Here is a 21,407-nt window from a genome sequence, read left to right as displayed (position 1 = left end):
TACCACACCATGCCACGGGGAGGCTGACCGGGTGTACCACTGTAGCTAGAGTACTCTGGCGGGTCCTGCCACCTACTTTCCTGGGATTTCAGTGGCTAGGACCAGATTTGAGAATGAGATGATCGCTGTTTCTTGAGCAATGGTTGTAATTTTAACAGAGCGTAGGGTTGTTCGCTGATAACTTGTTCTAGGGCCAAATAGGTCGGGCAGTAATTTTGATGTTTTTAGATTTAGACCTGTGGGGAATGCGTGTGTGTGTATATATAAATATATGTATATACACACACACACGCGCACACACACACACACATATATATATATATATATATATAAACTAAATAAAAAAATAAAAAAAACGTTGTGCAAGAGAAAAGTAAGGGAGGAAGGCAGAAGACTGGAGGGTAGGAAACAGAAGAAAGGGGCCAATAGGGAAGATGGCCCCTGATGACAGTGTGGCTTGCCCAGTCCCTCACCAGAGAGAGGAGTGGGGTGGCGGGTGGACAAAAACCACCACCCCACAAAAAAAAAAAAAAAAAATCATTCTGTAAGAGAAAAATAGGGGGGGGAGTAAAAGAACGGATGGCAGGAAACAGAAGAAAGAAGCCGAAAAAAAAAAAAAAAAAAATGAGAGAGAGATATACTCCGCAAGTTCAGGGTAGGTACAGCTAGCACGGCCAGTCAGTTGGAGCCGACAACTTGCTGGAAATCCAGCAGTGTGAGTGCTGCTATGGTGGATCGGTCATGTTCAGTAAGGTCTAGTTCAGGTGCCGTCATTGGGACTCCATTTGGTGAGTCTGTGTCGCATCCAGACTAAAGGCTGGTCCAGTAGTCCATCAGAACGAACAGTGGGGGTGGTCAAAACCGGGAGTCCAAGATTGATGGTCAAGTCCAGGGATCGATGCTAGGCCTCTTCTTGATGAGATGTGTCACATCTGGTCGAGAGAAGTTTGTCCAGAAATCAATGATGAGGAATTTGTCAAGGTATGTGTGGACCCTGTCTTTTATTGCACTGCTGGTCAAGTCTTGTGCAAGTTGGTCCAAGGCGTTAGCATCCATGGCTCAATGATGTGTAGCAACAATTGGCAGTCATGGTTGTTATGACCTATTGATTCGGATACTAAGGTGGTGGTAGCGCTTTCTGCCTGGTAAATAAGTCCATTGCAAATTGAGTCAGAGCTCGGTAAGTTTCTTCATTCTGTAGGGTGAGGTGTTCTTGATTTTGGTAGTTGAAGCGTAGTTTTGTTATTAGGATCCCCCTGAAGTCCTCGTAGATTTCACAGCTGTGGGCAAGGTGCTCCCACGTCTGATCCTCTCCACAGTGGCAGCGGGGTGAGTCTGAAATTCTGAAGTCATGTAGTTTTTTCTGGAAGGAGCCATGTCCAGTGAGGAGGTAGGTAGCATAGAGTCCTGGTGAAAACCAGACAGGTGTGAGGGGGTTAGGAGGCCCTGACATCAGGGAGGAATCTTTTGGTGACAGCGCCTTTAGTTGATGTCTGCCATCTTTCTTGCCAGGTGTCTGTTAGATGTTCATTAAGTCTCTTCTTTTCAGCGTTTCTATTATTTGCTGGGTCAGTGATGAAACCTGCACAAGTAACTGCTCTTCCTTTGGCTATTTGGTAGAGCAACCCATGACGAACAATCTCCAGGTCCAGTGGAAGAGATCCAGTGAGGACCTGGAGCGCATGGGTGCTGACAGTGCGACAGGCACGCGAGGGAAGGAGAAGAGAGCGCTGGATAGTTCCTAGGCGCGATCTGTTTACTACGGTATTGGCCTTCTTGTACCAGACTCCAGAAGCATAGGTGATAACCGGGATGAAAACTGCCTTATAGAAGAGTGACAGCGTTCTCTTCTTTAAGCCCCAGTCTTTCCGGGCAACTCTTGAGACTTGGGCAGCATACTTCCTGATCTTAATCCTGAGTTGGTCTAGATAAGGAGTGAAGGAGAGGTTTTTGTCTAAGATCAAACTGAGATATTTAAGCTCTGTTTTTAGTTTTACTGTAACACCATTGACCTTGATTTGGGGTGGTCTTCTCAAATCAAGGGTGCCTTTTAGTAGGATCGAATTGGTTTTCTCTGGAGAGATCTTTAGGTTGTTATGCTCTGCCCAAGCTTGAAGGGTGGAGATGGCCTGGTTGGCAGTTGCTTCTAGTTGGGTTCTGTTATTGGCAGAAAAGAGCATGACCAGGTCATCTGCATAGGCCTGGGTTTGTACATTGTTGAGTTTGGTGTTCAGGAAATCATCCAGCACCAGATTCCAGAGGAGAGGCCCCAGGACAGATCCCTGAGGGCATCCCCTGAAGACTGGTCTGGAGACACTGCAGTGGGGAGCAGACACGACAACTCGCCGGTCCTCGAGACAGGTCTTGATGCATCTATATAAGTTTTCTGGGACATGCGCTCTTCGGAGCCTGCCCAGGATGCTGGGCCACCAGAGGGAATCGAAGGCACCAGCAAAGTCAAAGGAGATTAGTAGAAAGTATTTGGAGTTGCAGTTGGTAGCAGCTTCAATGATTGTTTCCAGTGCATCAATCATGGAGCGTCCTTTCCGGAAACCGTACTGCTTAGGTGAGGAGAGACCAGCGTCATTGTAGTGGGCTTCTATTCTATGGGAGATCATCAGTACATAGTGAAATGCAAGCATATGGCATCGAAATGAAAATAAGAAACAATTTAATATTAAATGTAATATTTATTAGAAATTTCAAACTAGTGCCTTTGCTAGCAAAAAAACTTATCCTGCCAGTGCACCAGTTTTGCTAAAGTGTTGGTACAGGAGTTTTGCATTTTAACGAATGATGAGTGAATTTAATGGAATTTTATTTTGAGTTCGGTATTCTATCCACAGATTTAAAGCTTTTTCCATTTTTTCTAATTTAACATCACGAGTTACAGAGCAAATTTTTGAAGCAAATTAGCGCGTTTTCACGGACACTACAACGGATTTTTTCTTCCGATTTTTTGATTGATCGTACCTCATTGATTTTATAATGTTTTGCCACTGAGGAGACACTTTCACCATTAGAAATTTTGTCTAATAACTCAATTTTATTTGCTAATGTCATCACCTTCTTTGATATTTTCACATTTCCCTTGTTATTCGTAGCCATATTTTTGTATGGCTTAGAAAGAACTTGTGCACAATAAAGTCACTTTCTTCCGTTAACACACTCGAAAAAGTCTGTTTTATACTGCAGAACGGTAGATTTATCACTTTTGTAAGCATATCAATTTATAAATTGATAAATTTATTCAATTTATAAGCATATAAATTAAAAGCAAACGACGAAACCTTCCATGGCAAGCGCATAACACATACTGAACAAGGATTAGCGAGAAACACCCATGTTTGCGATTTTGTCACCCCTCTCCCCCCACCCACTGAGCGCTGTTTTGACCGGGAAAGATAATTTTAGCTACGCCCATGTTTTTTTATGGCGGAAAATGTTCACGGCGCTTTAAAATTCAAATTTTTTTAGGTTTCATTTTATATTAAATCAGCGATTGCGAAACCGTGAATAGCGGGGGTTTACTGTACATATTAAATTTTTGATTAATACTATTGAAATATATATTATACAATTAGCATGATATGAGATAAAAATTTTTTATCATGCTAATGTCAGTTCTTTTCTAATTTGTAGATTTACCTCACATCACATCAGATGATTTAATTCCTATATTAGTAACTGTTCTTGTTCAAGCAAAGCCTCAACATTTGGAAAGCAATTTGTATTATATACAGAATTTTTCTTGGAAACAGGCCGAAGACAAACTTAGGTAATTATAATTATTTTTAAAGTTATTTATGAAAGTCAGATGCTCTAAGACAGGGTTCCCAAAAATTTTAGAGATGTAGGCCACTTATGAATTTTTGGAATATTTGGCGGGCCGGAGAAAATTCATAATTACTGAAAACTACATTCTCTGCATAGCTTTAATGTTATAATTTATTGTACTAATCACAGAAATACAGTTAGTAATACAACAATCACAAAAATACAGTTAGTAATACAACAAAATTATGATTAATGCGATGAATGTGGTTGTAGAGTGCGACTAAGTTTTGTAATCTCGGGTTTGAAGTACTAGTTCCAATTCTTAAAAAGTCATGTAAATGCTGGTCAGTTAGATGTGATTGTATTTTTGATTTTACATATTTCATTAGGTTTGCTCACGTATATATCTACTCCCAAAAATTGATGTAACCTTTCTTGCAAAATTTTTAATTTTTGGATAATCGTACTCAGATAATGTTGAATAAAATTGAATTAGATTTTCATTTTTAAATATTGCATTCTGTATTGTATTTTAAATATTGAGTACTGTATACAGGTCTGGAGGCCTCATTTCAAGAAGGATGTAGAGCTGCTGGAACGAGTACAGAGAAGGGCAACAAGATTAGTGAATGGAACAAAGGGGTGCTCTTACAAAGAAAGGCTTAAGTTCTGCAAATTACAGTCTGGAGACTAGGCACCAGCGAGGTGATCTGATAGAGGTGTATAAAGCCTTGAATGGTTTGAGCATGCTCAATGCTGATGGGATTCTTCCTCTAGCTCAGAATAATCACCTGAGAGGGCATAAATTCAAATTGAGGAAAGACAGATGTAGGATAGACGTGCGGAAATTTGCCTTTAGCCAGCGGGTGGTTGGTTGGTGGAACAGACTTCCATCCCTTGTAGTGGAAGTTGATAGCCTAAATAAGTTTAAGGCTCAGCTGGACAGGTATTTTGAACGAACAGAGGGGTGAAGTGGAAGTGGGGTTTTTTTTTTTGGCTGATGCTGCATAAGCTTGCTTTCTTGCATCAAATGCCTCTGCTAATGCTAATTCAGTGCATCATTAGGTTGAAGATCTACCGACTCTAATTGGAAATTCTCATCACCATTGTTGACGGGTATGTCAAATGGTACTGTAGGCACTGATGGTTCTTAAAATTTTATGAAATATTTTCACAAAAAGGTTATTATTATATTCATATCACTCTTATATCATGCAAAATTAATAAGATAGTTTATTAGACTGTTTGCCTAATAAACTACAATGTTATAATATAAAACTTATAGTTTTATAAGGCCTACAATTCTAAAGCAAAATTTAAACTGCCTCTGTAGGGAAGAAAATTTAATCGATTGCCAATATTGAATTGGGATGTAGATTTTATACAAGTCGACCATCACTAATCTGGCAGTGTCGGGACCTGTGGGGTGCCGGATTAGTGAGTTTGCCGGATCACCGGTAGTTATTTTAGCACATAACAGTTTACCCAACAGCTAACCACCTCCTTCTACCTTTAACACATTGACTGCCAAGCTAGTTTAAGAAAAAACTTCCCCAGGGGCCAAAAAATATTTAGGAAATAATTTGATTAGTAATTCTAAAATAAATATTGTAATGTCAGTGTTGTCATTTTTTTCGCTTAAAATATAAAAAAATAATAAAAAAGTATTTTTTTATGTCACATATATGTGGCCAACTTGGCCACATATGTTGGTTGCTTTATTTCTTGAGAAGCCGTGTTGGCCACATGTGTGTGACGCTATTACGGCATACATATGAAGGTTGTTTGTGATTAGTTTATTGCACGTGTGGCGAGCGCTGCAATAAAACTAATTACGATAAAATAAACTCTCAAACATCGTAATAAGTTTGTCAATATTGTTAGAGATTTTGTGAAAACAAGTTTGGTATCACGCTGTATTAATCCATCATATTGTGTTGTGTTTTTCCGTAAGTTTCTATAAGTGTGTTGTAAAAAAAAAAAAAAAAAAATCTAAAAAGGAATGGCTAAAAGAAAATTACTAAGATAAGAGAAACTGTGAGAAATTGCTGGAATTTACAATTAAGCAGAGTTAACTTCTCACAGACACACCACTGTCAAGTTTTTTCAGAAGTTCAACTTTATCTGTTATGGACAATGTATGTTTGTGAATAAGGTAAATGTTGGAAGTGATCACAGAATGGTAAGATGTACACTTGATATAGATGTAGGAAAGGAAAGGAAAAAACTGACTCGAGTAAATAATACAAAGGTTTTTGAGATAAGAGGAGGAGAAAAAGCATTATGTACTGGAACTAAAGAACAAGTTTGAGCTTCTGCAAACTGCTCAGGACCAAGATATCGACGAGGAATATTACAACTTTCTGAAAGTGATAAAGCCCAAGAAACCTATAGGGAAAAAGAAATCCAAAGAAGAAAAAATTAGTCAAGAAACACTTGTCATGATGAACTGAAGACGACAAATGAAGAGTAAAAAAAAACACTGACAGGGAGAAAATTGAGTATACTAAGTTATGCAAAGCCATTAGAAAGAGACTCAGAAAGGAAATAAGAAGATTTAACACAAGAAAAGTAGAACAAGCATTAAGGGAAAACAAAGGATTTAAATCAGCAGCTGTGAGCAGTAATACAGAAAGACAAATGATACTGAAACTGAAGAATAGCGATGGTGTACTTATAAACAGCAGAGAAGGCATAATTCAAATAGCAGAAGACTACTATAGAGAATTATACAAGGAGGGAGGAAATGATGCCAGCAGTGGGGAAGATGGATTGCAAAGTAGCAACACATATGACATACCCGATATTCTTCCTGATGAGGTAGAACATGCATTCAAGAAAATGAAGAATCGTAAAGCCCCGGGGGAAGATGAAGTTACTGTAGAGTTGTTAAAATTGGGAGGAAGAGACATAACACAAAAACTGGCAAGGCTCTTCACAAAGTGCATTAGAAAAGGTGTGACGCCTAAGCAGTGGAATAATGCAATCATAGTTTTGCTGCATAAGAAAGAAGATAAATCAGAAATTGGAAATTATAGACTAATTAGCTTGTTATCCCACATTTACAAGTTGTTCACAAGGGTCGTTACTAAGAGATTAGAAAGAATACTTGATGAGAAGCAACCGAAAGAGCAAGCTGGCTTTAGGACAGGATTCTCAACTATGGATCACCTTCACGTAATATCACAGCTAATGGAGAAAGCAAATGAATATAAAACACCATTATGCCTGGCATTTGTGGATTATGAAAAGGCATTTGACTCCATACAGTATAAGGCAATGTTTTGGGCACTGGAAAGACAAGGCATAGATACCCCATATATTATGATTTTGAAGAAAATATGTGAGAGTGCTACCTCCTTTATTAGACTAGACAAAGACAGTAGCAAATTTAAAATCAAGAAAGAAGTTCGACAAGGAGACACAATGTCTCCGAAGCTATTTACTGCTGCCCTTGAGGAAGCTTTCAGAAGATTAGACTGGTTGCAGAAAGGAGTCAATGTAAACGGAGAGTACTTAAACCATTTACGATTTGCAGATGACATTGTGGTCATAAGCCACGATCCCAAAGAATTAGAGGAAAATCTTAATCAGTTATGCACAGTTAGTAAGGATTTTGGACTAAAGATGAATATGGCTAAAAAAAAAGTAATGATGAACAAGTATGCCACGGAAAGGGAAATAATGATTGAAGGAGCAGTAATTGAAAAGGTGGAGTCATATACTTATGTGGGACAAGTTATTAGCTGTAATAATGATAAATGGCTGGAAGTCAAGAGAAGAATAAATTTTGGATGGATAGCATTCAGGAAATATAGTTACATACTGAAGAGCAATATCCCAGTTTGTCTGAAACGTAAAATAATGAATCAATGTATACTCCCCACCATGACTTATGGAAGTGAAACTTGGGCACTCACCAAACGAATGGAAGAGAAGCTGAGAACTACACAGCGAAAAATGAAACGAATTATATTGGGAATCAGACTGTTAGATAAGAAGAGAAACACATGGATTAGGCAGCAAACTCAAGTAAAGGACATTCTTATCAAAACTAAAGAACTAAAATGGTCTTGGGCAGGACACATAGCTCGAAGACATGATGACAGATGGACTAAGAAAATAACAGAATGGTATCCAAGAGGAGATAGAAGAAAACCTGGAAGACAAAGGCGAAGATGGATAGATGAAATTCATGAGTTTTTGGGTAGTAAATGGATGGTCGGTGCTTAAAACAGAAGGAACTGGAAAGTTGCTGGAGAGGCCTTCATCCTGCAGTGGATTGAAAATGGCTGATGATGATGATGGTGGTGTAAAGCACAAACGTAGATAAGAATGTTTGTTGGTTGCAGCATCAGATGTTGGCTTGCCAGTGTTTTCGCGCCAACATCTGATGCTGCAACCAACGGCACCAAAACAGTAGCGACAGATCGGTGCGCTGACCCCGGAAATTTAAAATTAAATTGGCGGAAATTATGTCCGAATTAGCTGTGGATCCAGATTACTGTGGCCAGATTAGTGATGGTTGACCTGTACATACGCCTCCTTAGCCAGGTGGGAAGGAGCAGCAGTGCGTAGCACACGCTTCTTGATTAGACCGGGGTTCGAGCCCGTCACCACCAAATATGGAGGATGCGGAAAGGTCATTCAGGGAATGACCACCGCATATCCCGGAGCAATATGGCCTTAGTTGCTAATGCTCCTAAAAAAAACCAAACAACAAAACAACCTGTACATATCTTGTACCAACAAATATTTAAATTTATTTATACTTTATAAGGCATGTAGTTTTTTTTCTGAATAACTTATAAGTACTTAAATACAATAATTTTACTTTGCAATCTGAGACATATAACAATACAGATGCTTGTAAATCATTTCAGTTCATAGAGCAAGTAACTTCATAAAAATGTCAGCAAAAAGTACAAACCGTCCTTGTCTTGAAATAGCATTTAGGTGAACTTCAAGGTAGAGGAAGAGGATCAGGGGCAGAGATTTACAACTTGAGGGCAGTGTCTGTACCTCTCTGTTATAAGAAAACTTACTAAGGTCAACATAATATGATTGAGCATCTGGAAGAGCAGAAACTGATCAGACAAATGAAAATGGCTGAGATACAAGCACAAAGTTGGGGTCACTCAGAGGGAAGGCTGGAATCTCCAAGATCACCAATCCCAAAATGATGGTGAAGAGATCTGGCCAACAATCATTTTAACAGTCATGGTAAGATGCTCCACCCTAAACAGTGTGTCTGTACCTCTCTGTTATAAGAAAACTTACTAAGGTCAACATAATATGATTGAGCATCTGGAAGAGCAGAAACTGATCAGACAAATGAAAATGGCTGAGATACAAGCACAAAGTTGGGGTCACTCAGAGGGAAGGCTGGAATCTCCAAGATCACCAATCCCAAAATGATGGTGAAGAGATCTGGCCAACAATCATTTTAACAGTCATGGTAAGATGCTCCACCCTAAACAGTGTGGGGAGTCTTTGAATTTGTAATCAACTGCTATTGCAGTTATCCTTAACTGTGGAGGAAGTTATGCTTGTTTATGGCCCATTTTAAGAGCCAAAACTCAGCAGCAAAAATTGGCGTAATTGTGGTAGAAGCAGCAGATGCCCACATCTCTGCAGCATATAAAAATGGAGAGAATACCATGATTTTTATGTAGTTTCTGGTAGTTGTGATATCGGAAATATACTGCAAATGGCATTTGGCAATCTGTTGAAGATGTGCTGCATCACATTTGACCAGCTTATCAACATGGTTACTGAATTACAGCTTAGGGTCAAACACAACCTGAAGATCTGTTTGTTTGTTAACAGTGAAGATCAAGTTTGTTAACAGTGAAGGAAAAGGAGCATTACACAGTGTTGGCAGAAATTCCAGGAGAGTTTTTATAAATTGATATTATCATAGCAAAATTATCATGTGCAGAATTTAGTGTGAGGAGTGTCATATCATCTCAGCATAACACAAAGTACCATGTATGGACTCAACAAGTGGGGAAATAAGCACTGCAAACAAAAGCCCAGATAAGATACCATCCTGTGGAATCTCTCCAGAGATACATTGCATGTATGTGTGTGTGTGTGTCCATAGACTGTAAGCTGGATTATTCTGTTTTGAAGGGATGATGTGAGAAACTGCAGAGTAATTCCTTTGATTTGGTAATGGTCTAAAAGTATCTGAGGTTGCTTTAAGGTATATCTACTTACAGGTGACTTCAAACTCAGTTTGAAATTTGGATGGCAAGAGGATAGAGGTGGTAGTGGCTGTTAAGACATTGATCACAGTGGGTCTATGAAGAAGGGAGTAATGAATTTGAGGAGGCTGATGAAGAACAAGTTTAGTTAGAACAGGGAGGAGTACCTCCTTAAACAGTTTCAGGAGACTTGAGGCATTGGAGATTGGCTGGTAATGCTTAATGAGAGTAGAAGATTGAATTTTGGGTATTGTCAGTGGGTGGAACTTCTACCTTATGGTAGAAGTTTCGCTGCTTGGAAAAAAATGCGTTGAAAGAAAAGCATTGCAAATAATTAGAAAGTGAACCAAAATGTATGGGCTAAGGCATTTTATAATAACTTGAAAGATTCTATCTGCACCTGCAGTAGCAGAAGTTGGTGTGGAATTAATGGCAACAATAAGCCATTCCCTGGTGATTAGAACTGCAGTTAGTGTGTCAAGCTGGATTGCAGTAGTTGTTGTGTGAAGATCAGGAGATTGTTCTGGGTTCAAGGCAAACCTGGATATAAATCAAGCCACTTCTCTGATTCAAGATATTGGGCACTTACCTATACCAAGAATCTTGTCCATAAATGTTGCACAGGTACTAGGGTAAACTCTCCTACCTTGAACAGTTTTCATCAACCAATGAAATACCACCACTTTGCTTATTGGAGGCTTGAAGTGGTGAAACCCATGTTTAGTCTCTAGAGCAGGGGTGGGCAACAGTCGGCCCGCGACGATGTTGAATCCGGCCCCCTCGGTAAATTCATAAATATAGAAAATCCATACCTGACTACACTCGCCGTAAACGTTTGGCTTAATTCGGTTCAATCGGGAATTGCGGCCAGTACAACAGTAACCAAGTGATTCTACGCAGCGTCAAAGAGTTATTTCCTAATTATTATTGTAGCATCGATCGAACGAAGTTCCTTTGGGTTTGACTTCTTATTGAAAAAAATAATATTGGTGCGAGATATTTTATGTTTTATGCCTTTTCTAATTATTACAATTTTTAATTTAATATAATTTATAGCCCATAAAATGAGCCAATTAAAAGAAAAATTGATGCCGAATGCCGCATTTTCAATGATAATTGGACATTCAGATATGTTTTTTTTAAAAATACATTAATAATTTGGTAATTCAAGTAATATAACATTTTTTAGGGTCTGATTTTTTTTTGTTAAATTGTTCAATCTATTCTGGCCCGCATCACGATGCAAAAATTTCATTTGGCCCGCATCACGATATGAAAATTTCATTCGGCCCGCTGACGAAAAAAGTAGCCCACCCCTGCTCTAGAGCAAAGTTTCTGGCATCCCCCTTTCCCCATACTTCTCCTTCAACCCATGCGTGGTACTAAGTACTGTAGGTTTTGATTCCTTTCGTGTTTGGGGTTTTCCATTAAAAAAAAAAAAAAAAAAAAAATTTAGTTCAGATGCTGTTTTAGCCTATAGCTCATATTAAGATGGAGAGTCCACCATGCTCTAGACTGAAGCATGATGGGAATTCATGATAGTGCAAAGATGGCAACTATCTTAAGCCAGCTGGTGAGCAGATTCACTAAAAGTTCAAGATCACACTTTTTTAAGACTGACCATGGGACAGCAGAGAGCCTTAACACATTTAGCAATATCCAAGAATCTGGGACTAACTATCACTCTGGTATTAATTCATAATATTGAAGTTTGGGGTATCTATATATAAAAGAACAATGATTGGCTTGTAGTCCAAATTGAAATAAATCTCTGGCAGGTAGTCAGGTTTGCAGGGAAAGGAAGTGAGGATGAGATCCAGTTGGTTGTTTTTATATCTGGTGGAGAGATTGTTGATCAGTTGTAAATCTGTGCAAGCTAAGTTTGATAGGAGCATATGCTGAAGGTTAGCTATCTGTGGAGGAAGTTTCCACAGATGGTGAAAGGCTGAAAGATGAAGCTGGTTAATGATCCAGTTTGATATCTCATGGATGGTTTATTATTATTATTATTATTATTATTATTATTATTATTAATAGCCATATAGTGCAAGGAAGCCTGAGGCGTATGCTGCACCAGCCAAAAAACAAAAATTTCTGAATTACCCTGAGAGAGAGAGAGAGAATGATAGTCAGAAGTAGAAGGGAACGGAATCACCAAGAAAGAGAAGAATGATGATATCCAGCTCAGGACCCTGGGTATGCCAAGCCCATACTCACCAGATGAGAGCCCCTGGGGTTTCAAATAAAGATACTGGGGGTAGATATATTTAATAATGGGCATGATCAAGAGATCATAATCAATTATTTTGATTATAGCAAATTGTTCGATAATATCATTCAAATGATATAATTAAATTATATCATTTGAATTCTATCAATCAGTTATCATTTAATTATTTAAATTATTTAAATCTCTCAATTACTAATCACTACATTATGTCCATCACTAGATATATTACAGTGATATTCATTGATGAGCTCTGAATATTTTAACAATGGGCTCACAGTTTTTCCAACTTTTTCTTCTTTTTTTTACAACTAGGGAAATATAATATATATATTTTTTTCACAATAAAATTTTACATTGCAAATAAAAAATAACATGAAATATTTTCCATATCACAAATAACATAAAAGAACTATCACAAAACATTTTAGAATTTAAAAACGAATATTAGGGAAAAAAAAAACTATTCTAGAAAAGGAACACAAAATCACAGAGTACAAGACATGAAAAAAATTATTACACAAATATTCAAGAAAAATTTATTCTTAAAATTGCCATATAGATTTTACTTCTTTTTTAATTTTTGTTTTCAATCTTTTTCTTTGCTTAATAGCTAAGCGATGATTACAGAGGAAAGATTTGACATAATAATCTGGATCAAATTGAAGCAATGGTTTTTCATTTAGGTTTATCGTCATCATATTGCAACATGTTTAATTGTCAAAGATGTTCTTTTTATTGTTACAATATTATTCATTACACTGAAAACTCACTGAGCTTCAGCATTGCTAATCACAGTGGTTTCAAGGCTATTTCTGACTTGTTTAATTGAAAAGGGAATTTCACTTGATTTTAAAGATAGTAATCATTCAACGACTATCTTCGACAAAATCTCTAAAATTGTTCATTTTTATTTCATATTTTATTAGAAAACTTAAATTTCTTATTCGTTTTTCACCCTCTTGCTTTAGGGATGAAAGTTCTTCCATATTCCACGTTTCCAGGTAGCATGTGTTTAAAATTTCTTTCAGTTCCTCATTGTCAATGATATCATTATTTTATTTATTTAATTTAAAATGACTCTGTTGCATTAATAACCTGTCCTTTAAGGATAAAACAGTGCAGTTTAATAATTTGTCATGAGATAATTTTTTAAATATGTTCTTACTTTCGATTCCTTCAAATTCTTTCAACTTCACATGCTCTCAAATTTAGCTTCATAATTTCATTCAGAATTTTTCAAATTATCAATAGCATTGATAGTTTGAATAATTAATATATCTGCTTTTACTACAATGATGCTGTGACTTTGTGAAGCTTCTGAAAGGTAAGAGAGTTCCTGCAGAATGTCAATCATTAGTGCTAAATCATTAAGAAATTCCAGATTATAAAGTATTTAAGGGCAAAGGCCTCATGCTACGAGCTAGAATGACTAACATGTAGGTTAGTGCAAATGCATCATTTTAACATAGCTATCTACCAAAGTAGTTAAATTAATTAATTAAATTGGCATCATTTTGGTTATATCTTATATTGTGACTGCTTTCACTATTGCAACACCAGGGTACCTGCCCACCCACCCACCGAAGAGAAGCCAACAAGCTTTGAAACGGTGCCATCTGGGTGGTGGTATCCGCTGAGAATAAATAACAATAGTCTTCACTGGTGAAGGCAATATGAGATATAACCAAAATGATGCCAATTTAATTAATTAATTTAACTACTTTAGTAGATAGCTATGTTAAAATGATGCAGTTTAATAATCCCCAAATATTTAACTTCTGATTCAAAATGTTGGACAAAGTGGGATAATTCCTCCAAACTGCAATTGCCGTCTGCAAATTACAAGCTGCCCATCATGGCCCGAACATATGATTGATCTTTATAATTTCCACATCAAATTCTTTAGCAATCATCCTTAAATCACACTGGTTTTTTGTACTAGTAGATTGTTCTGTCACTATGTTCTGTTGACTGAGCATAACTTCATTCACAAGCTAGGGCACTTGCATCATTTGACAGCTGTTCGGTTCGGCAGGACAAAAGTTTGTTTGGATAGTGTTCTTCTGCTTGCTGAAAAATCGGCGAATTCTGTAAAATCTGTATACTAAACAAAGGTAGCTGACAAATATTAGACAATTATGATTACACTGCACATAATCATAATAATTGAATTCAGGATTTAATTTGTGAAATAAATGATTGTTTCAACAATGGGCTTGCAAATTTAAAAAAAAAATAATAACAGTGGGTCTCATGAGCTTACTATAGCTCACCACTGGTGACGTCTATGAAGACACTTGGCAACTGAGAATAACAGGTAGCACTTAATATGGTGGTGTTTGGCAACATGATGAACAGGTGAAGTTTTTGTGCCCTTAAAGAAAATTGCAGTATCACCTTCCCTTCACCCAAATCTAGAAGTAAAAACAGAAATATAGCCTGCTGGAGCAGAGGATATGAAAAATTCCTGGTCATTATTGAGACTAACCACAGTGATACAGAGGATATCAATAACACTAGTAAGGAGAATTTTGTTAAGAGTGTTGCAAAGGCTTCTAAGATTATAGTATGAGACTCCAACAATGTAACCTTAGCTCTTTTTAAGGGATGTACCCCTATTAATCCTATTCTAAGCAGGGTTTCAGGTTTGTTGATTAATGGCTCATGTTGGAATGAGCATCCCAGAGCTGATTATCACTGGTGATTGCAGGTTAATGGTATCTGTAAGTAATTATGCTGATAGAGGTCTCTAGTGACATAATTGTAGACCATGCTATGCACATTTTGAGAGAATACCTGGAACATTGGGCTGCATGCTTGTTTCCTCAAAATCTACCATTCTTGATTAATATCAAGGATGGTAGATTAGTGAGGTTTGTGATGGGATTTTCTTTTTTCCTCAGAATATAATTTTCTTCTGTGACATCAACATTGCAGTACTCTGAAACACCAATACAGAGAGGATACTTAACTTAATGATAGCCAAGGAGTTAAAGAACACGTGATAAAAGTTGCACACACCAATGCATATGTAATCACATTTAATGACACAAAATTATACTCAATGGATAGATCAATATGATATAAATCCACCACTGTTGCAGATACATAGAGTTATATGTTGAATAACTTCCGGTGATATTTCCCACCAAATTTCTTACACCCGGTCAAACAGAACATCTGTGGTCTGCTGGCTGTGGGTAGCTCTGTAAATGGTGGCATCCAGGTCATGGCCAGCACATGCTCAATGGGCTGCAAAGCAAAGAAAAATCAGTAATTTATGGATACAGCACTGCACGATAAAATTTTGGAATTCTTTTAGTAAGTCTGAGTAGCATGACTGCACACTCCACTTTAAAATCTTGTCCTTTATCTAAACCTTGGTTTTCCAATAAATGCGCTAAGGCTGTTCAAGAGAAGAACGTTGCATGTCGTAATTGACTTGTTTCTAATTGCTCACTTTCATTTTCTGCCTACTTTATAAGTAAGTATTGTAAAGCAGTTATTAATCAGTCCAAACTAGAATTTGAACAGGCTAAGAGTAGAAAACTTGCTTCTTTCATTGAAATTGCTTTCGATCGTGTTTGGCATAAAGGTCTTCTAAACAAGCTTCCATCTTATGGTTTGCCAACTGTTTTTAGTAATTGGTTATCCAGTTTTCTCTCTGATCACTCACTGGGGGTGATGGTCTCTCTGTCTTCTAACTTCTCCACTAATGCCAGTGTGAAAGGTTCAGTTCTTTCCCCCACTCTTTTACTCTTGTATATTAATGATCTTCTTCCATTGACTGGAAATCTTATCCATAGTTTTGCTGATGAAAGCACATTGCATTCCACTTTCCATTTTGAGAAATCTTGTCCTGCTCAATCAGCTACAACTTCTTGAATATCCAGTACCAATTCCTTAAATGCCGATCTCCAGGTAATTCTCCAGTGGGGCAGAAGACAAGTTAGTTGATTTCAATTCTTCTAAAACTCAGTCTTGTCTTATATCTTGCAAAAAGGATTCTTCTGCTCCTATGCTTATCTTTGGTGACACTCTGATTTCTAGGAAAAATGATATATCTCTATTGGGGATTACCCTGACTTCTAATCTCTGGTGGCACAATCACATTACAAATATTGCTTCCTCTGCACCTAAAAAACTTGGTTTTCTCTTTCGCTCTTGGTGTTACTTTTCTTCCAAACAGCTGTTCACTCTTTTCAAATCGCAAATCTGCCCTACCATGGAATATTGTTCCCACATCTGGGGTGGTGCCCCCAAAACCTCTCTCTGCTTCTTGATTCCGTTCAGATGAGGGCAGTTAGGTTAATTAATGATTCATCTCTAACAGAGTGTCTCCACTCACTGTCTCATAGACATACTGTTTCTGCTGCATGCCTCTTCCACAGATACTTCCATGGGCTCTGTTCTTCTGAATTGGCTTCTATAATTCCTGCTCTCTCTTTCAAAACAGTCTGAACATGTGCTGCCACCATCCAACATCCATTTACTGTCCAACTTCAAACTCACAGAACCAACTTTTCATCTTCCTTGTTTATTCATTCAACTGCTGTTTTCTGGAACAACCTTCCTTCATACGTATTTCCTGAAAATTACAGTCTACAGAAGTTCAAGTCCAGTGTCAACAAATATCTTCTTTCGTCTTCTCAACCTCCAACTCAAGCACAGTACTAAATACTATACGTTCTAATACCTCTCGTGTTTGGGGTTTACATGAAAAAAAAAAATATATATATCACACTTCCATTTGCATTGCTTATGCATAATAATAAGTCCAATAGTTGCAGGAAACCATTTTGATCTCAACAGAAGCTTTGTTTTAAAATTTGTTTCCTTTATGTTACTATGCTTGGGATTGTATTTAATATAATTAAACATTTATGATTGCTTTTTGTTAGGTTTTTTAATATTCTCTTTTACAACAGTTTCAGTTTGGCAACATTCCAAGCTGCTAAGGAATTTTTGAAGACTTATGACTTTACCCATTTGCAGCCATCGCAAAACAAAGTGAAAAAAGAGGTATCTGTTAATATATAATCACAAGGTTTTTATTTTGACATTATTATAAAAAATAGTATTTATCCAAGAGTAATTTCTGTAGATGTGTTCCCTTCTATCTTGCCTCAATTAAGCTACACATTTTCCTCTTAAGAGGGGAACTATCTACGTACCTAAATTTGTTAGTTGTAGTATATTGTTATAAATTTTTGCAAAAACAATAGATACTTTTCAAAGATTAAATCATATTCAGAATGGTAAAAACTGCCATTGGCATAATACAAAGTGTATGTAAATTGACAACAGTTTATATACTTTTTATAAGTTGCTGCTGCTGATTGCGGTTCTCTGTAATTGTATTGCAATAACCTAAACCTAAAATATTATATCTTTGGGGGGAGGGTGCGACACATAATCACTATTTTCTATTGAAAATGATTTCAGTTGCTGGTTTTCAGCTACACAATGATTTCCAGGAATACCTTAACTGCATAAATCGGGGGATATTTTTTAGGGGGACAAAAACAGCTTTTTTTTGTACCCTCCATATGACCACTCAGCTATAGTAACGATCAAATTATGTGGCTCAGTTGTTCCTTATTTCCTATTTATGCACTATATGGTAAATTGTATTCCCTGTAAATATGTCCCATTTGGAAGCCTGAGATTGTTTTAAAAAATTGAAATTTTGAATTTTTTTTTTTATTTTTTAAATATATGAAGTATTGCTGTTTAATATTTTTATTTTAAAGTACTGTTTTATTTAAAAAAACTATGATAATGGTGCATTTGTCGTTTAAAATATTTACCTGTTTTGTCTACTGCCGGCAAAATAGTAAAATAAAAATAAATAAAAAAATGTGTGCAAAATGATATTTATTAATTTTAATGGTTAAATTTTAATGATTAAATTTTATTATCAGCTTTAACACACTGCTTACAATGTAGGTGTCCAAGTTATCTACAAACATATCATATTGAAGTTGTGTTGTAGAAAAAAAAAAATAGTGTTTGTCAGCTAAGGTGCTGCCGAACATACCATTATTAAATTAAAGGTTATTTACATGTATGAGGTGTGGAAATAAAGTTCCTGAACTTGTGCTGTTGCAGTCATGTTTGATAAATTTGAAAATAAATTGAAGTGGTATGTTGTAGTTCAAACTTCCTCAAACAGATAATGGTACAGAGATTGCCAATAGGTTGACAGGTTGCAAGTAACAACCGGTTTCATTAGTAGCATTAACGTTCAGTGTCATGATTTTGCAATGGAAAAACAAACAAATATTAAATTTTGCTTTAAACTGGGAAAATTTGCGACGGAAACATATGAGGTGTTGAAAAGTTAAGTTGTACCATGTTATAAGTGTTTGAATGTTATAAGCACTTCAAAGATGGATGTGAGGATGTTTGTGATGATCCAAGAAATGGATGTCCATCAGCCTCTCGAAATGAGGACAGAGTTACAAAAGTTCATGAAATTGTGGCAAGAGATCATTGTTTAATCTTCATAATGATGGCTGATGAGCTGGATATGAAAAGGGAGACAATTCGTCAAATTCTGTATGAAGATTTAGGGGAAAATGTCTGTGCAAAACTTGTGCTACACATCCTCATGGATGAGCAGAAGCAATGAAAAGTGTCACCATGCAAAGACTTGTCAAGGCAATCCTAATTTCCCTTGCTGTATTGTCACTGGGATGAGTGTTGGGTTTTTTTTGGTTTTTTTTAGTACAACCCAGGGACATAGCATCATAGTATGCAGGGACATCAAAATTATCACCAAGGCCCAAAACGTTTTGTTTACAGAAGTCCAGGATCAAGACAATGCTGATAATGTTTTTCAACAAAGGTGTGATTCACAAGGAATTTGTACCTGAGGGAGGGGAGGGGAGGGAGAGAGAGTCAATGTTGCAATTCTGACAAAACGTGGCATTGTACAGATCAATCTTCCACCCTACCCTCTCAGTCTAGAACCGGCAGACTTCTTTCTCTTTCCCAAGGTGAAAACTGCCCTCAAAGAAAAGAGATTTCAGGATGTTAAAGACATAAAAAAAAAAACAATTGTTGAACTGAACATTATCTCTTTGTATGCCTTTTGCTGACCCTTTTCAGAAACTTTTAGAATGGTGTAATAAGTGCATTCAGTCGGGTAGTAGTTACTTTGAATTAAAATAAAATAATTTTTGAGCTTTGCATTCTTTTTATTGCACTAGCCCGGGAACTTTATTGCCATATTTAATGTGACACTTTAGCAAAAAGTACACTGCTTGTGTCCATACTTAAATGTTTTCATTTATTGGTAGTACTAACCATCATACACTAGCTGACAATAGCTACTGCAGCTTATAAAACTGATGAAATATTATTACTACATTGTTTCTTTATAACAATAATGATTATTAGCTAAGAATGCATATGCAGCAGATGATAACAATGTGTAGACTCCCGCGTTGGTCATTCAGAGGGCTGATTGTGGTTTTCAAATGATACAGACAACTAACAAAAACTTTATTTTTATGTTTGCATTATTTATTTTTTGTTTTTTCTTTATTTATTGTACTTTATTTTTATTTACATATAATTCATATAGCAAAGTACAGTTAGTCCCAGACTTATGTAAGCCCGAGTTACGTAACTTCAGACTTACATAAATTTTTTTGGTAAAATCATAAATATACTTTCTGTATAATTTTTAAGAGTGAAATTGAATGAAAGAACAATAAGTATAAGTTTTTATTTTTGTTCCCATACAAACTATGTTGGATAATAACCTGCAGTATAACTAGAATCTAAGTAAATAACTAGAGTTAACATTTCATTTGCTGCTTTAAATTCTGAAAAAATATTCAACAACATGTGTTTGAGACAGGTGTACTATGTCGAAGCACTTCAGAGGAAACCCCCCACAACATTCAAGCCATGTGAACTGTGTCCCATCAGCTATTTCTTTGGAGAATTACTCTAGCCCTTCTTTTCTACATCCTTTCCTTCCTTTCTTTCTAGGTTGTAGAGTCAGTTCAGTTTTGTTTGAGAGCAAAGTGGGAACTTTTGTTTGCATTTTGTATGTAATAATTGTTACACATGGCAGGTTATTGTGGTGAAGTTGAAATTCACGTTGTCCTACCATTTTCAACGACTTCGCGTAAAACTATTATCATGTCGTGTGCACTTCATTCGCATGTTGTAAGGTGTGACAGCATCTGTTGTAACTTAACCCTGTGAAGTTCTCTACAGAAAATTTCATTTTGACCGTTATCATGGTGCCACCTAAGAGAATAAGGGACAATGGTACTAGTAAATCTACCAAGAAAAGGAAAGCGATTGATTTGGATCAGAAAATTAAAACAATAAGGATATTTGAAAATGGTCAAACATTAACAAGTATCGCGTAGAATTTAGATTTGTCAGTGCCAGCAGTGAACACAATAATAAAGGACAAAGACAGAATATGTGAAGTGGTGAAGGAATCGGCACCAATGAAGTAAACTATAATAACCAAGGCTAGAACGGGACTAATAAGCAAGATGGAAAAGTTACTTATTGTGTGGATGGAAGACCAGATCCAAAAATACATCCCCTTAAGCCTCCACCTCATCAAAGCAAAGCCTCTTGCCATTTTTTGAGGACCTTACAAATAACAAAGAAGACCTTTGTTGCAAGTCACGGTTGGGTTGATAGGTTCTGTAAGAAAAGGGAATATCATAATGGTGCCATAAGTGGTAAAGCAGCAAGTGCAGATGGTGAGGCTACTGAAAAATTCAAGGACGAATTGGATGAGATTATAAGAACTGATGGTTATTTGCCACAACAAATATTTAATGTGGATGAGACTAGCCTTTCTTGGGAAAAAAAAATGCTTAGTAGGACATATTTCTATTAAAGAAAAGTTGATGTCCGGGTTTAAAGCTACCAAAGACAGGGTACCACTCTTAGTCGGGGGAGGCAACATAGCGGGTTATAAACTTAAACCTTTAGTGGTTTATCACTCAGAAAACTCACAGGCTTTTAAGGGCATTGACAAGAAATCCCTGAAGTTGAAAAATATTGCTTACAAATGTCAATGCCTTTTAAGATATGCTCCTTGACAATGCTCTGGATCATCCTCAATATCTAGATGATCTTTCTGCACAACAACAACGTCAAGCCGGTATACTTCCCTCCAAATACAACGGCTTTGATTCGACCAATAG

At 36.7% G+C, this 21,407-nt stretch overlaps 1 protein-coding gene across 1 annotated transcript in view; it reads left to right on the top strand.

The window, feature by feature from the left end:
* LOC150085841 (ankyrin repeat domain-containing protein 27-like) overlaps positions 1-21,407 on the top strand; it is a 289,235-nt gene that overhangs the window by 223,507 nt on the left and 44,321 nt on the right. The window contains exons 15-16 of the mRNA XM_090373518.1: positions 3,643-3,778; positions 17,145-17,238. Coding sequence (XP_090229644.1) covers positions 3,643-3,778; positions 17,145-17,238 — 230 coding nt within the window. The remainder of the gene's footprint in view (positions 1-3,642; positions 3,779-17,144; positions 17,239-21,407) is intronic.

Source organism: Mastigoproctus giganteus, chromosome 5, assembly GCF_048544385.1.
Source record: "Mastigoproctus giganteus isolate SK-2022 chromosome 5, ASM4854438v1, whole genome shotgun sequence".
NCBI classification, from domain to species: domain Eukaryota; kingdom Metazoa; phylum Arthropoda; class Arachnida; order Uropygi; family Thelyphonidae; genus Mastigoproctus; species Mastigoproctus giganteus.
This window is presented reverse-complemented; position numbering and strand designations above follow the sequence as displayed.